The sequence below is a fragment of the Lutra lutra genome, chromosome 2 (genome assembly GCF_902655055.1).
Source record: "Lutra lutra chromosome 2, mLutLut1.2, whole genome shotgun sequence".
Taxonomy (NCBI): Eukaryota; Metazoa; Chordata; class Mammalia; order Carnivora; family Mustelidae; genus Lutra; species Lutra lutra.
Genome location: NC_062279.1, coordinates 16,389,419 through 16,405,593, shown reverse-complemented (window position 1 = coordinate 16,405,593; position 16,175 = coordinate 16,389,419). Strand labels below are relative to the sequence as shown.

The 16,175-nt window shown below is 40.1% G+C and overlaps 1 protein-coding gene across 8 annotated transcripts in view; it reads left to right on the top strand.

The window, feature by feature from the left end:
- The window catches only part of SORBS2 (sorbin and SH3 domain containing 2), a 215,628-nt gene extending 202,893 nt beyond the window's left edge, over positions 1–12,735 (top strand). For all 8 annotated transcript variants that reach the window (XM_047715201.1, XM_047715223.1, XM_047715202.1 and 5 more), the window contains 2 exons: positions 2,170–2,276; positions 10,539–12,735. In XM_047715201.1, coding sequence (XP_047571157.1) covers positions 2,170–2,276; positions 10,539–10,600 — 169 coding nt within the window. In that variant the 3' untranslated portion in view covers positions 10,601–12,735. The remainder of the gene's footprint in view (positions 1–2,169; positions 2,277–10,538) is intronic.
- Positions 12,736–16,175: the final 3,440 nt, after the last annotated feature.

The window sequence follows — 16,175 nt, the reverse complement described above, 5'->3', positions numbered from 1 at the left end:
TCTGGAAGATTTGTTATGTTCCAGAAACTCCATTTTTCTTCTTTTTTTTTGTGGCCTAATTAAACCCGAATGGTAAGTAATTTTGACAAGCACACTGGCTTTGTCATACTGAAGTGAAGTAGGAGTTTGTGCCAGTTTGGGGCTTTTTTTTTTTAAGCTCTTGGAACCTTGAGATTCCTCCAGCATCTGGGGTTCGATGGCCTTAAAGAGGCTTTTCTCCATATGAGGTTGGACAAGCACCTGAGGGAGGGAAAGCCTGGAAAGCCCAGTCAGAGAATCGGTGTTCCCAAAGTGAGAGATTTAATGAACATCCATTGAATTAACAGCCCAGGAATGACTGTCTCCCTCATTGGAAAAGGGACCAAGTTGAAATCAACTTCCCCATATGAATATACAAAAGCTACCCCCCCTTCACCTAAGCAGCCTCAAAATCAAATCCTTAAAGCAAACAACAAAAAAATTTGTCTACTCCAACCCTGGCTGGCCGTATTGCAAACATGCAAATTAAGCAGTATTGGTATTTAACCCCTCCCTGTCTTCTTATTTTATTTTTTCCTTTAACCACGGCTCTGGGAATCTGGCTACTTTTCCCTGTCCTTCGTCAGAATCCTTTCCCAACAGAAGACATCAGATGCCCAGTTTCAAAAGCGTATAAATGGCAGAAAAGATTTTCTAGGAAGACAAATATTAATGGAAAGAAATCTCTAATGTAGTGATTTCCGGGTTTGGTGCTAGCCAGGGTAGATAATGTATTCTAGTAGACAATGTTCTCTCCCAGGCAACTGCCCCCACGCCCAACCCCTGCCAGAAGCCAACTTTATCTGGGTCCCCCAATCTGAAAAAGTTCATGGACAGAGAGGGAAGCACATGGAGACATGTCCCAGATTTATGACATGCTTGAGTTCCAAATGATAGGAAATTTTGTTCCACCAAAATGTGATTTTCTGACTGAATGAAGTAATTAGAAATAAATCATTCTCGGCCCAGCAGTATTCAACATTATCTACTTTCTAAAGTTGACTTAAAAAAAAAATTCAGAATACCCTGAAATGTGGTTCTTATACCATATATTGGCAGAATTACATAACTGTTAGAAGAAACAGCAAAAACAAATTCACTGATTTTTTTAAATCCCCCTCATGATAACTGGTAATATTTTAGTGGTAATATGAAGTTTTCATGTACCCGCATATCAAATGCTTCCTGAGCTGCACAGCTGCTGGAATTTGTGTTTTTACTTTCCAAAATGCCAGTTGCCATTAATATGCATTAAAATACATACTATTTTGTTACCACAAATTCCATTTTACTGATCAGTGTCACCAAAATAAAGGCTCTCGACGAATTCAGGCAGAGAAACGAAAGTGGTAGCATCCTATCAGTAATTCCTTTTCATGTAAAATTATTTCCAGGGAGAGTTTCCACATCAAACACAATTTCTCCAGGACCCATTTAAAAAAGAAACTTATATACATAATCTACTGTTTGATATTGACTCAGTCATCACTGAGCGCAGAATTCATCTGCTTGACTTCACAGGTGAATTACATCAGATTTTCACATTGTAAATCCTCACAAACACTGATTCAAACTATGAAACTAAACTGCTTTAAGGAATTCCTATTGGTGAAAAAAAAAAAAACTTTCTCTTTTACAGTAATCCCCACATAGCAATTTAGAAGACATGTCTGAAATAGTTTGTACGTCCCCATTTAGAACCGTTGAAAATTCAACTTGGAAGTTGCAATTATTTGCTTTTGATTATGGCCAACTAAAACAATAATCCCTTCTCGTTACATCCCTGAATAATGTACACATCACTTCTTTTATATTCTGTGCTATTATTTAATGCCCTCATGGTATCTATCATAGGCAACTGGAATGCAGGTCTGATTTGTAAGTGTCAAAATGTTTTAATCCAACTTGTGGGTATTACGACCTTCCACAATTTTCCTCCTTATAGTTTTAAAATGTTATCACAGTGGTCTAAACCCCATGAAAGCCCAAATATTTCTATTTACATTACATGCTACCAAAGACTTACACTATCAAGTTTCACGTATTAATAAGGGTAGAAATGTTAAAAGTAAAGTGACTATGTACAGTCTTCTGTAGTTTCACAAAGGTGTAAAGATTTGTCTTTAAACACATCCATTTGTCCTGTTTAAGGTTTCAGGCTCTGTATAACTATACTCCTAGGAATGAAGATGAGCTGGAGCTCAGAGAAAGTGACGTCATTGATGTGATGGAGAAGTGTGACGATGGATGGTTTGTGGGTATGTGGACACTGCCTTTCAGATGCCTTTGGCCATTTTATAATTTGCTTGTGTTTGCTCATTTGTGATAGTCAACCTTTCTTTGCTTTCATGATGCCTCTGATCCTTCACGCATTATATATGCACCGTGTAATCCCGAGGCAACACTGCATCGCATTTTTTTTTTTTAATTTTTTTTATTTTTTTCAGCATAACAGTATTCATTATTTTGCACCACACCCAGTGCTCCATGCAATCGTGCCCTCTACAATACCCACCACCTGGTGCCCCCAACCTCCCACCCCCCCACCCCTTCAAAATTCTCAGATCGTTTTCAGAGTCCATAGTCCTCATGGTTCACCTCCCCTTCCAATTTCCCTCAACTCCCTTCTCCTCTCCATCTCCCTTGTCCTCCATGCTATTTGTTATGATCCACAAATAAGTGAAACCATATGATAATTGACTCTCTCTGCTTGACTTATTTCACTCAGCATAATCTCTTCCAGTCCCGTCCATGTTTGCTACAAAACTTGGGGATTCATCCTTTCTTCTTTCTTTTTTTTTTTTTTTTTTTTTTTTTTTTTTTAACAGCGTTATAAACATATATTTTATCCCCAGGGGTACAGGTCTGCGAATCGCCAGGTTTACACACTTCACAACACTCACCATAGCACATACCCTCCCCGATATCCATAACCCCACCCCCTCTCCCAACCCCCTCCCCCCATCAACCCTCAGTTTGTTTTGTGAAATTAAGAGTCACTTATGGTTTGTCTCCCTCCCAATCCCATCTTGTTTCATTTACTCTTCTCCTACTCCCTCAACCCCCCATGTTGCATCTCCTCTCCCTCATATCAGGGAGATCATATGATAGTTGTCTTTCTCCGATTGACTTATTTCGCTAAGCATGATACCCTCTAGTTCCATCCACGTCGTCGCAATGGCAGATTTCATTTCTTTGATGGCTGCATAGTATTCCATTGTGTATATATACCACATCTTCTTTATCCATTCGTCTGTTGATGGACATCTAGGTTCTTTCCATAGTTTGGCTATCGTAGACATTGCTGCTATAAACATTCGGGTGCACGTGCCCCTTCGGATCACTACGTTTGTATCTTTAGGGTAAATACCCAGCAGTGCAATTGCAGGGTCATAGGGTAGTTCTATTTCAACATTTTGAGGAACCTCCATGCTGTTTTCCAGAGTGGTTGCACCAGCTTGCATTCCCACCAACAGTGTAGGAGGGTTCCCCTTTCTCCGCATCCTCGCCAGCATCTGTCATTCCTGACTTGTTAATTTTAGCCATTCTGACTGGTGTGAGGTGATATCTCATGGTGGTTTTGATTTGTATTTCCCTGATGCCGAGTGATATGGAGCACTTTTTCATGTGTCTGTTGGCCATCTGGATGTCTTCTTTGCAGAAATGTCTGTTCATGTCCTCTGCCCATTTCTTGATTGGATTCTTTGTTCTTTGGGTGTTGAGTTTGCTAAGTTCTTTATAGATTTTGGACACTAGCCCTTTATCTGATATGTCATTTGCAAATATCTTCTCCCATTCTGTCAGTTGTCTTTTGGTTTTTTTAACTGTTCCTTTGCTGTGCAAAAGCTTTTGATCTTGATGAAGTCCCAAAAGTTCATTTTTGCCCTTGCTTCCCTTGCCTTTGGTGATGTTCCTAGGAAGATGTTGCTGCGGCTGACGTCGAAGAGGTTGCTGCCTGTGTTCTCCTCAAGGATTTTGATGGATTCCTTTCTCACATTGAGATCCTTCATCCATTTTGAGTCTATTTTCGTGTGTGGTGTAAGGAAATGATCCAATTTCATTTTTCTGCATGTGGCTGTCCAATTTTCCCAACACCATTTATTGAAGAGGCTGTCTTTGTTCCATTGGACATTCTTCCTGCTTTGTCGAAGATGAGTTGACCATAGAGTTGAGGGTCCATTTCTGGGCTCTCTATTCTGTTCCATTGATCTATGTGTCTGTTTTGTGCCAGTACCATGCTGTCTTGATGATGACAGCTTTGTAATAGAGCTTGAAGTCCGGAATTGTGATGCCACCAACTTTGGCTTTCTTTTTCAATATTCCTTTGGCTATTCGAGGTCTTTTCTGGTTCCATATAAATTTTAGGATTATTTGTTCCATTTCTTTGAAAAAAATGGATGGTACTTTGATAGGAATTGCATTAAATGTGTAGATTGCTTTAGGTAGCATAGACATTTTCACAATATTATTCTTCCAATCCAGGAGCATGGAACATTTTTCCATTTCTTTGTGTCTTCCTCAATTTCTTTCATGAGTACTTTATAGTTTTCTGAGTATAGATTCTTAGTCTCTTTGGTTAGGTTTATTCCTAGGTATCTTATAGTTTTGGGTGCAATTGTAAATGGGATGGACTCCTTAATTTCTCTTTCTTCTGTCTTGTTGTTGGTGTAGAGAAATGCAACTGATTTCTGTGCATTGATTTTATATCCTGACACTTTACTGAATTCCTGGACAAGTTCTAGCAGTTTTGGAGTGGAGTCTTTGGGTTTTCCACATACAGTATCATATCATCTGCGAAGAGTGATAGTTTGACTTCTTCTTTGCCGATTTGGATGCCTTTAATTTCCTTTTGTTGTCTGATTGCTGAGGCTAGGACTCTAGTACTATGTTGAATAGCAGTGGTGAAACGGACATCCCTGCCGTGTTCCTGACCTTAGCGGAAAAGCTTTCAGTTTTTCCTCCATTGAGAATGATATTTGCGGTGGGTTTTTCATAGATGGCTTTGATAATATTGAGGTATGTGCCGTCTATCCCTACACTTTGAAGAGTTTTGATCAGGAAGGGATGCTGTACTTTGTCAAATGCTTTTTCAGCATCTATGGAGAGTATCATATGGTTCTTGTTCTTTCTTTTATTAATGTGTTGTATCACATTGATTGATTTGCGGATGTTGAACCAGCCTTGCAGCCTGGAATAAATCCCACTTGGTCGTGATGAATAATCCTTTTAACGTACTGTTGAATCCTATTGGCTAGTATTTTGGCGAGAATTTTTGCATCTGTGTTCATCAAGGATATTGGTCTGTAGTTCTCTTTTTGTTGGGATCCTTGTCTGGTTTTGGGATCAAGGTGATGCTGGCCTCATAAAATGAGTTTGGAAGTTTTCCTTCTATTGCTATTTTTTGGAACAGTTTCAGGAGAATAGGAATTAGTTCTTCTTTAAATGTTTGGTAGAATTCCCCCGGGAAGCCATCTGGCCCTGGGCTTTGTTTGTTTGGAGATTTTTGATGACTGTTTCAATCTCCTTACTGGTTATGGGTCTGTTCAGGCTTTCTATTTCTTCCTGGGTTCAGTTGTGGTAGTTTATATGTCTCTAGGAATGCATCCATTTCTTCCAGATTGTCAAATTGTTGGCGTAGAGTTGCTCATAGTATGTTCTTATAATTGTCTGTATTTCTTTGGTGTTCGTGTGATCTCTCCTCTTTCATTCATGATTTTATTTATTTGGGTCCTCTCTCTTTCTTTTTGATAAGTCTGGCCAGGGGTTTATCAATCTTATTAATTCTTTCAAAGAACCAGCTCCTAGTTTCGTTGATTTGTTCTATGTTTTTTTGGTTTCTATTTCATTGATTTCTGCTCTGATCTTTATGATTTCTCTTCTCCTGCTGGGTTTAGGCTTTCTTTCTTGTTCTTTCTCCAGCTCCTTTAGGTGTAGGGTTAGGTTGTGTACCTGAGACCTTTCTTGTTCTTGAGAAAGGCTTGTACCGCTATATATTTTCCTCTCAGGACTGCCTTTGTTGTGTCCCACAGATTCTGAACCGTTGTGTTTTCATTATCATTTGTTTCCATAAATTTTTTCAATTCTTCTTTGATTTCCTGGTTGACCCATTCATTCTTTAGAAGGATGCTGTTTAGTCTCCATGTATTTGGGTTCTTTCCAAATTTCCTCTTGTTATTGAGTTCTAGCTTTAGAGCATTGTGGTCTGAAAATATGCAGGGAATGATCCCAATCTTTTGATACCGGTTTGAGGACTTGATTTAGGACCAAGAATGTGATCTATTCTGGAGAATGTTCCATGTGCACTAGAGAAGAATGTGTATTCTGTTGCTTTGGGATGAAATGTTCTGAATATATCTGTGATGTCCATCTGGTCCAGTGTGTCATTTAAGGCCTTGATTTCCTTGTTGATCTTTTGCTTGATGATCTGTCCATTTCAGTGAGGGGAGTGTTAAAATCCCCTACTATTATTGTATTCTTGTCGATGTGTTTCTTTGATTTTGTTATTAATTGGTTTATATAGTTGGCTGCTCCCATGTTAGGGGCATAGATATTTAAAATTGTTAGATCTTCTTGTTGGACAGTTCCTTTGAGTATGATATAGTGTCCTTCCTCATCTCTTATTATAATCTTTGGCTTAAATCTAATTGATCTGATATAAGGATTGCCACTCCTGCTTTCTTCTGATGTCCATTAGCATGGTAAATTCTTTTCCACCCCCTCACTTTAAACCTGGAGGTGTCTTCGGGTGTAAGATGAGTTTCTTGTAGGCAACATATAGATGGTTTTTGTTTTTTTATCCATTCTGATACCCTGTGTCTTGTGATTGTGGCATTTAGCCCTTAACATTCAGGGTAAGTATTGAGAGATATGAATTTAGTGCCATTGTATTGCCTGTAAGGTGACTGTTATTGTATATTGTCTCTGTTTCTTTCTGATCTACTACTTGAGGGTCTCTCTTTGCTTAGAGGACCCCTTTCAATATTTCCTGTAGAGCTGGTTTGGTATTTGCAAATTCTTTCAGTTTTTGTTTGTCCTGGAGCTTTTAATCTCTCCGTCTATTTTCAATGATAGCCTAGCTGGATATAGTATTCTTGGCTGCATGTTTTTCTCATTTAGTACTCTGAATATATCATGCCAGCTCTTTCTGGCCTGCCAGGTCTCTGTGGATAAGTCTGCTGCCAATCTAATATTTTTACCATTGTACGTTACAGACTTCTTTTCCCGGGCTGCTTTCAGGATCTTTTCTTTGTCACTAAGACTTGTCAATTTTACTATTAGGTGACGGGGTGTAGACCTATTCTTATTGATTTTGAGGGGGGTTCTCTGAACCTCCTGGATTTTGATGCTTGTTCCCTTTGCCATATTGGGGAAATTCTCTCCAATATACCTTCTGCTCCCCTCTCTGTTTCCTCTTCTTCTGGAATCCCAATTATTCTAATGTGTTTCGTCTTATGGTGTCACTTATCTCTCGAATTCTCCCCTCGTGGTCCAGTAGCTGTTTGTCCCTCTTTTGCTCAGCTTCTTTATTCTCTGTCATTTGGTCTTCTATATCGCTAATTCTTTCTTCTGCCTCATTTATCCTAGCAGTGAGAGCCTCCATTTTTGATTGCACCTCATTAATAGCTTTTTTGATTTCAACTTGGTTAGATTTTAGTTCTTTTATTTCTCCAGAGAGGGCTTTTATATCTCCCGAGAGGGTTGCTTTAATATCTTCCATGCCTTTTTCAAGCCCGGCTAGACCTTGAGAATCATCATTCTGAACTCTATATCTGACATATTACCAATGTCTGTATTGATTAGGTCCCTAGCCTTTGGTATTGCCTCTTGTTCTTTTTTTTGTTGTGAATTTTTCCGCCTTGTCATTTTGTCCAGATAAGAGTTTATGAAGGAGCAAGTAAAATACTAAAAGGGTGGCAACAACCCCAGGAAAATATGCTTTAGCCAAATCAGAAGAGATCCTGAATTGTGAAGGGGGAGAAAGGGGATAAAAAGGGGTTCAGAAAGAAAGAAAAAAAAAAAACTATTAAAAAAAAGAAAGCCGATAAAGAAAAAATATAAAAAGAGGAAAAAAATATATATATATTAGATAAACTATTTTAAAAACGTTAAAAAAAGAAAAACGGTAAAAGTTAAAAAAAATTTAGCAGAAGAAGAGAAAAAGAAAAAAAAAAATTGAAAAAGAAAAAAAATTAAATTAACTGCAAGGCTAAAAATCATGGGGAGAAAGCCATGAGTTCCGTGCTTTGCTTTCTTCTCCTCTGGAATTCCGCCGTTCTCCTTGGTAGGTGAACTTGGTCCTGGCTGGGTTTCCCGTAGATCTTCTGGGGGAGGGGCCCGTTGTAGTGATTCTCAAGCGTCTTTGCCCCAGGCGGAGTTGCACCGCCCTTACCCGGGTCGCGCTGAGTCATCCGCTCGGGTTCGCTTTGGGGAGCTTTTGTTCCCTGAGCGCTTTCCGTAGAGTCCGGAGGACGGGAATAAAGATGGCGGCCTCCTGGTCTCCGGCCCGGAGGAGCCGAGGAGCCCGGGGCCCCACTCCTCAGTGCGCCCTCAGAGAACAGTGCCAAATGACTCCCCGTCACCCTGGCCTACGGCCTGCGCTCCGAGCTGACCGAGCCTGCGACCGGTTCACGCAACCCGGAGCTGAGAGTCACTCCTCGGCTCTGTCTCTGCAGCCGGCTTCCCCGTTCTAATACCGGTAAGCTCTGCGACACTGAGACACCCCCGATCCTTCTGCGACCCTGCGGGACCTGAGGCCGCGCTTACCCCGCCTGGGCTTCACCCCAGTTAAGCCTCTGGAGCGATGTCCCTCCGCGGAACAGACTTTTAAAAGTCCTGATTTTGCTCCGTTGCTTCGCCGCTCGCCGGGAGCCGGCCCCTCCCCCCGCGGTCTATCTTCCCGTCGCTTGGATTCACTTCTCCGCCAGTCCTACCTTGCAGAAAGTGGTTGATTTTCTGTTTCTGGAATTGCTGTTCTTCTTCTCTTCAATCTCCCGTTGGATTTGTAGGTGTTTGCAATCTTTAGATAAGCTATTTAGCTGATCTCCCGCTACCCGAAGTAGTCTCAGCCTGCTACTTCTCCGCCATCTTGACTCCTCCCTGCATCGCATTTTTTAAAGTAGGTTCCACACCTAGTATGGAGCCCAATGCGAGGCTTGAACTCACAACCCCAAGATCAAGACCTGAACTGAGATCAAGAATCGGACGCTTAGCCAATTGCCCTGCATTGCATTTATAATATGGTTTTCTGGTATATGTGATTTTCTGATAGTTTTACTTTCAATTCAACTGAGAGAAGAAAGTTGCTTTGGATAGCACCAACTAGGAAAGCCTGAGATCTAAGAACCATAACAACAGTGTTTCCTAGATGAGAAATACTAACACCCTCTTCGGTGGGCAATGTTAGGTGTCCAGCAGTGGGGATCTAATTGGAGAAAACAAGATGAAGTCTGCAATTCATCTACTTACTAAGTCTGATGTTAAATAACCCTGAAAGTTCAATGATTCATCTTCATTTTAATTTTTGGTAGAAGTTGAGAGATGTTCTTACCTTCCTAAAAGAAGAATAGGGGGTACCTGGGTGGCTCAGTTGGTTGAGTGCCTGACTTGATTTCGGCTCAGATCATGATCTCAGGGTCCTGAGATCAAGACCCACATCAGGCTCCCTGCTCAGCGGGAGTCTGCTTGTGGAGTCTCTCTCGCCCCTCCCTTCACTAATGCACACACACACTCTCTCTCTCTAAAAAAAATAAAGCTTAAAAGAAAATAAGAGTAGAGCTCTGCTGAGAAAACATTTGTAGACAAGATCATATAATGGGGCGCACAGGAAAGAGGGAAAAAAGAAATAAAGGCACAGGAGGACAAGAGAAGACAAGATGAAGGAAAGAGAGCTTTCTATAGACAGGCCATCTGTGGAGAAAACGATGAAAGTACGGAGGTCACATCCGCAGCCACAAGCCTCTGCTTTTGTTCATAGAACTCTCCCATCCTGCGTGATCTCCCATGACATAATAAAGCTGGAGGGTGACAGTGTCCCCCGTAATGCCATTAATATTACACCCTGTTGAAGAGGGTGTCAGACTCCCGGCTCACCGAACAGAGCCTTGCTGCTGGGCCATCCTGTCACGCTTCCAGCCTCGACGTCCTCCCGAGAGTGTTCCACTCCTCTCTCTTGTCTGGCGTCCTTGGTGATGGAGCATCGTCCCACTTAATATCATGACATTAAAATCCACCTCCTCCTCATAGTGTAGTCTTTCCCTTCCGGCTGAGAGGCTGAGCGTTTCTGTTTAACCTGGGTGTGGGTGGGAGGGCAGCCTTCCAGCTGGAGAAACAATGAAGGCATCAGGCAGTTCAGATGAAACTGCTGCCTTTGTCTTCCTACCGTGTTCAAGTGAGCGCTTTCTTTTCCAAAGCCCGCAAGTTTTGCTTGCTTCATGGCGGCTTGTAAGCGAAGAGTGTTCTAGCCCACATATATAAACCGATATTTCATCGTTATTCATTCCATTTATTGCTTCTATTTTCAGGAACCTCAAGAAGAACCAAATTCTTTGGTACTTTTCCCGGAAACTATGTCAAGAGGCTGTGATTCTCTGTCTCCCTACATTTCAAGTCCCATTTCAGCACCACATCTGCAGACCCTTGCCTGAAAGAGCCCCCTCAGCGCCGCCCACCCCCACTGTCCTGCCTTCTGGTCTCCTCTAGAAGTCCCCCAGCCCTCCCCACCTCTACCTGCCGCCAAACCACCAGCAAAGGGACTGCCGCTGTCCAGCCCTGGGGAGGCTGGGGGCTTGCTTCTGCGTGAACGTGCGTAGTCCTGATTTCTGCTCTAAAGTTGGAAAAGTCGCTATGCGAGATCAGAGAGAAGATCGTTAGAGTTAGAAAGGGAGAAGTATTTGAGGCAAAAAAAAAAAAAAAAGAAAGAAAGAAATATCTGAAGAATCTCTCTAGTCCACTTTGAAAGGCATTCTCCCCTCAGGCAACCAGAGATTGTTTATTCCTAAATGCTGTGGTTTGTGTTTTCACATTCTTAGCTTGGCAGTGTATTTTCCTTTCACGAGTTTGCCTAGTGTCCTGGTTTACACGACATGAGAAACTGTCCTTCGGCTATTGTTTGCCTGCACTTAAAATTGTAAAACGCACAGTGATTACAAAACCTAAAGCAAGCGTAGGAAAGTTAATTCGGATGAGTGTGATTTTATTGACTGAATGTGAGTTTTCAAATAGGAGTCTTTTCCTGCAGGGTTTTTTTTTTCTGTACTTTTTAGAAGTGCAAACCGTAAGTGAATAAGAGCCTTTGGTAATAATCATGAGACTATAAGAGGTTTAGCTAGACTACAAAAAAAAAAAAAAAAACAACAAAAAACAAAAACCTATTGTGTTGTAAAGTTGCATTGCTATTTTATATTAAAATGTAATAATCAGCATCATGAACAATGAGCTCTTAGTGTTTTATTTATCTGGTAAAATTTTAATAAAAGCAGTGTTAGTGAGAGGTGCAAAGAATTATTCTAACGTAGACACTTGAAAGTATCTGTAAGCAATATTCATAGGTAAGTTTTCACTGTGTGCGCACATACACATTTGAGATTGTACGAGAACAGACAATCCGTATGGTGTGTTGTGCATTTTATGGAAATGTAAAGGAATCCCACATGTTATTTTATAGAAATAGAGTACTTCAGAAGCATCACAAGTATTATGGCTGGTTTTAGCAAGGATTACGATCAATACAATTATTTTTACTACGATAGTTATTTTTCTTCTATGGAACTCAGAATCCTGGCAACATTTGAGGACAGGAATATGTTGAGCCTGATTTTCCTGGTGTGTGTGAAATAGTTCCTCAGAATCCATGAGGCACTTTCGGAAGCAATGATAAATCCTTCAGGTTATGTTTTCTGCCCTGAAGTAGAAATTTACAAAATGGCTTTGGGACCTGAAAGATTTAATGTGGCTAACAGTGCCTGAACTACACATACCTTGAGAACTAGCTTTGTATTTCTTATGACTTTGCATAAGAACTATTCATATCTGGATCTTGAGCACCTTATAGATTAAACATTTTATGGCATTTCTTCTGTGGACAGTGATTGATCTTTTCACAATGTATGTAGACTCCAGAATTTTGTACATACGTTTGCTCCTTTTTTTGTACAGACTATTTAGTTGTCGAGAAAAATGGAAATTTACTAATTTGGTCTTTATCTTTCACTTTAAACTAAGCTAAAACACTTTCTGACAGATTATCCTTTACATATCCCACAGATCACAAGCACGCCTTGATTGTGCAATTCTGTAAGATAGAATTTATGCAAAATTATGAACTTAAAAGATCTTAGCAACCAAACTGAAATGTACTGATTACAGAGGAGTTTCATTCGTTAGAAGGTAAAGAAACATCTTTGAGTAGCCTACCTTGATAACTGTCAAGTTTGCAACCAGCTTTATATCTTAAAGGCTTTGGGTTTGAAATTAAGTCAACTGCATGCAGCTTTGCTGATAAATGAGTAATTATCCTTGATGCCATTTATGAAAAAAGATTTCAATATCTGTTGCCTGTCATATTTAAGAAAAATTACTGTTTCTACTCTCTGTATCTGATTTTAAAAGAAAAAAAAATGTTCATACCTGGCTTTCAGGTAATTGACTTTGAATTCTTACAAGCGAAGGTCATTGTGTTTTTCTTGAATAGACACCTAATAAATTTTGCTTGGAAGTATACTTCAGTTTTTCTTTTTGACATTTACCCTTAAGAAAATTGTGTAGTTTACCTCAATTTCTTTGACAAACCAAGAGAAAATATTTGAGATTGTACGAGAACAGACAATCCGTATGGTGTGTTGTGCATTTTATGGAAATGTAAAGGAATCCCACATGTTATTTTATAGAAATAGAGTACTTCAGAAGCATCACAAGTATTATGGCTTATTTGTTCTATGTTCTCTTGATACACAAATGGAGAAAAGAGGTATATGCATCATCTCAGAGAAGAAATGTTCTTTAAACCTGCCACTAAGACTTGTTTGCTGAATACTCTGGGGCTGAAAATTACTACTCAGCTAAAACAACACATAATATTTATGCCTCAAAAACAGCTATTTTTTCCAAGAAGAAGTTACTTGCAAGAAGTGATAAGCACTGTCTCAATTCAATCACCTTAAATTTTTAAAAATTCTTGCCCTAAAAAGCTTTATCACCACTGGCATGGCAGTCTCTCGTAAGACCCACAAGCTTTCGGGGAATTTTAAATTATGTGCTTTACTCTCACACAAATAGTAAATAACTAGCTTTCCTACTTGGATCCTTTTTTCTTTTAAAAAATTTTTTTATTTAAATTTAATTTAGTTAACATATGGTACACAATTAGTTTCAGGGGTAGAATTTAGTTATTCATCGTTTGCATGTAACACCCAGTGCTCATTCCATCACGTGCCCTCCTTAATACCCATCACCCAGGTACCCCATCCCCCAACCTCCCCTCCCCTCCATCAACCCTCAGTTTATTTGCTAGAGTTAAGAGTCTCTTATGGTTTGCCTCCCTCTCTGTTTTTGTCATATTTTATTTTTCCTTCCCTTCCCCTGTGTTCATGTTTTCTTTCTTAAACTCCACATATGAGTGAAACATATGTTATTTGTCTTGCTCTGGCTGACTTTTTTCACTTAGCTTATTACACTCTAGTTCCATCCACGTCGTTGCAAGTGGCTAGACTTCATTCTTTTTGACGGCTGAGTAATATTCCATTATACATTTTTTATATTCCATTACATACTTATATAAATATATTCCATTCCATTATATATAATTCCATGATATCATTCTGTAAATATATATATATCTATATATTGTGTATACACACACACACACACATACACACACATACACACACACCCCTCACATCTTCTTTATCATACTTGGATCCTTTGTAACAGACCTTGGACACTTGTGGCTCTATGTGTTTGCCTCCTCCCACATCTTTGTCTCACATATTCAGAAACCCGTACATTACTCTGTTGGCAATTCAGTTCTCAGAAGTGTTTTTGTCATGTTGCTTCTCCTTAATGCCCACCTTGCTCTCTTCTGTTTCAATGGAAAATTTCCACTGTATATTAGCTTTTCACTAAAATGTGTTCCCTTTGTGTGAAGAATATGCTCCAGAATATTCTTTTGCACGTGTTTCCATCAGAGCATTTGTGGGTCATTTAACTAGGTAAATCAGAATCCAATAAGATCAGGATGCTTGTCTGTGTGTACTCAGGTCACTCCCTGTTGCTCTCCTCCAGTGCATCTCTTGCCAAATATAAATCTGGGATTTTAAAGGCACATGCATCAAAATCTAGATTTCCTCTTTTCCTTGAGAATTAATACTTTGTGCTTCTCTGTAAAATCTGCTGAGATGCCACGGCAGCTTCACCAAAGCCCTGAGGTCAGAAACCCCTCTCCACATTAGTGGTTCTCCGAGACTTCTATCACAGCCATCCAAGTACTGATGTGAGGTCCGGAGCAGCAGCAGCCACTGTGTGACCCTCCTGCAGGCTTTCTCATTGTGGATGTCAGCATTCTGGATGGAATATTGAACTATTGTTTGCTTTAGAGTCATTTTTGATCCTCAGTAACATATCTTACTCAATTTTATGCCAATACACACTCATCAACATACACCACAAATTACTTCCAGCATCTCATTTAGGCTATGGAAGCCCCCCCAGTAGGTGAAGTAGGATCTGTTGTTGTGAACCCCACATGGCCAGGCCATGGCAAAACACTGTCTGCTTCTCTGCCTTTATCTTCTGTGGCTCACATCTGAGCATTAACTGGCCCAGGTCAGTGGAAGAGTAGCAGCAAGGGACCCTCCCGTATGATAGGCCAAATTTTAATCCATCCGGTAACTACACTCTCACTGAAAGCTAGCATATATATGTCCATTTCTTATTTGACAGAAAGCGAAAAGAACCTGTTTAAGTAACTGTTTCCATGAACTTTCTCTGCTTGATCTTTCTGTGTAGGTGGTCAATTTGTGTGGTCTGAGCATTTCTTCCTACTGTTTTCCAGATTTTGGCCACAAAAGGAGATATTCTTTAAAGAATCACTCAATCAAAAAGACTAAGTACTCTGACAGTTTCCAAAAGCCTGTTTATTTAAAGATTTAATCATTTTATCCTCCTTTCCAGACTGTAGCCTTCTAACCGTTGTTTATGTATCCATTATGGTTTCAAATTATTTCCTCATCATGAATGACTAGGTCAGAGTACAAGCAGAGACTGGTGTTATGAATGAGTGGTCTACACCAGGGATTGGCAACCTAAGTCCTGTGGACCAAATTCAGCTTGCTACCTCTTTTTTTATGGCTTGCAAATTAGGAATAACTGTGGTTATTCCCATTGTTTGTACAGATATACATTGGCTATCTATTTGGTGGTAGGGAACACTAATTTTGAACCCCAATTAAGTGACATGTTGTCTCCCCAGAAAAAGAATTCCTTTCTTTTTTTCACTGGTAGATCTATATTATAAAAACTTTACCCTGATACTGTTATATTTTGAATTTTATCAATTAATTGGTAGAAATTTGCTCTTTTTTGTTATGTGATTATGTGCATATCTTCCATTTTGCCTCGTGCCCCACAAAACCTAAATATTTACTATCTCTGTACAGAAAAAGCCTGTGAACCCCTGATCTATGCCAATTGCCAGCAACAAACGTGAAAACTGACCAGAGGGAAAGGAATGTTGGACATGGGCTGTATTACCAAGCGGTAACTTACATGTGTTCCACTTCTCCTCAGACAAATCTAAAAGGACATCTGCTTTGGGCCCATTTTATAGGTGAGGAAGTTGAGGCTCCAAAAAGTTGATACAAAATATGGGATGGACATTAAATTCAGAATCTGGTTTATCTATCTCCCGAGCCTGTGCTCTTTCTTCTAGATCATTTAAGCATGGGGCAAAATATCCTGTTGATCAAACCGTGCACCCATAGTTAAACAGCTACATCCGCTGACCTCCTTCGTCCCCACCATTCTCACAAACTCTTCTATCACGAGCAGCCAGTGACCCATAACAGGCCCTCGTGGTGCACAGGACAACAAGGGAGAGGTATGTGTTTGGTCTAGCGTGATAGTGTTTCCCAGAGGAAAGCTAACTTTGGTTTCTAAAAGCACAC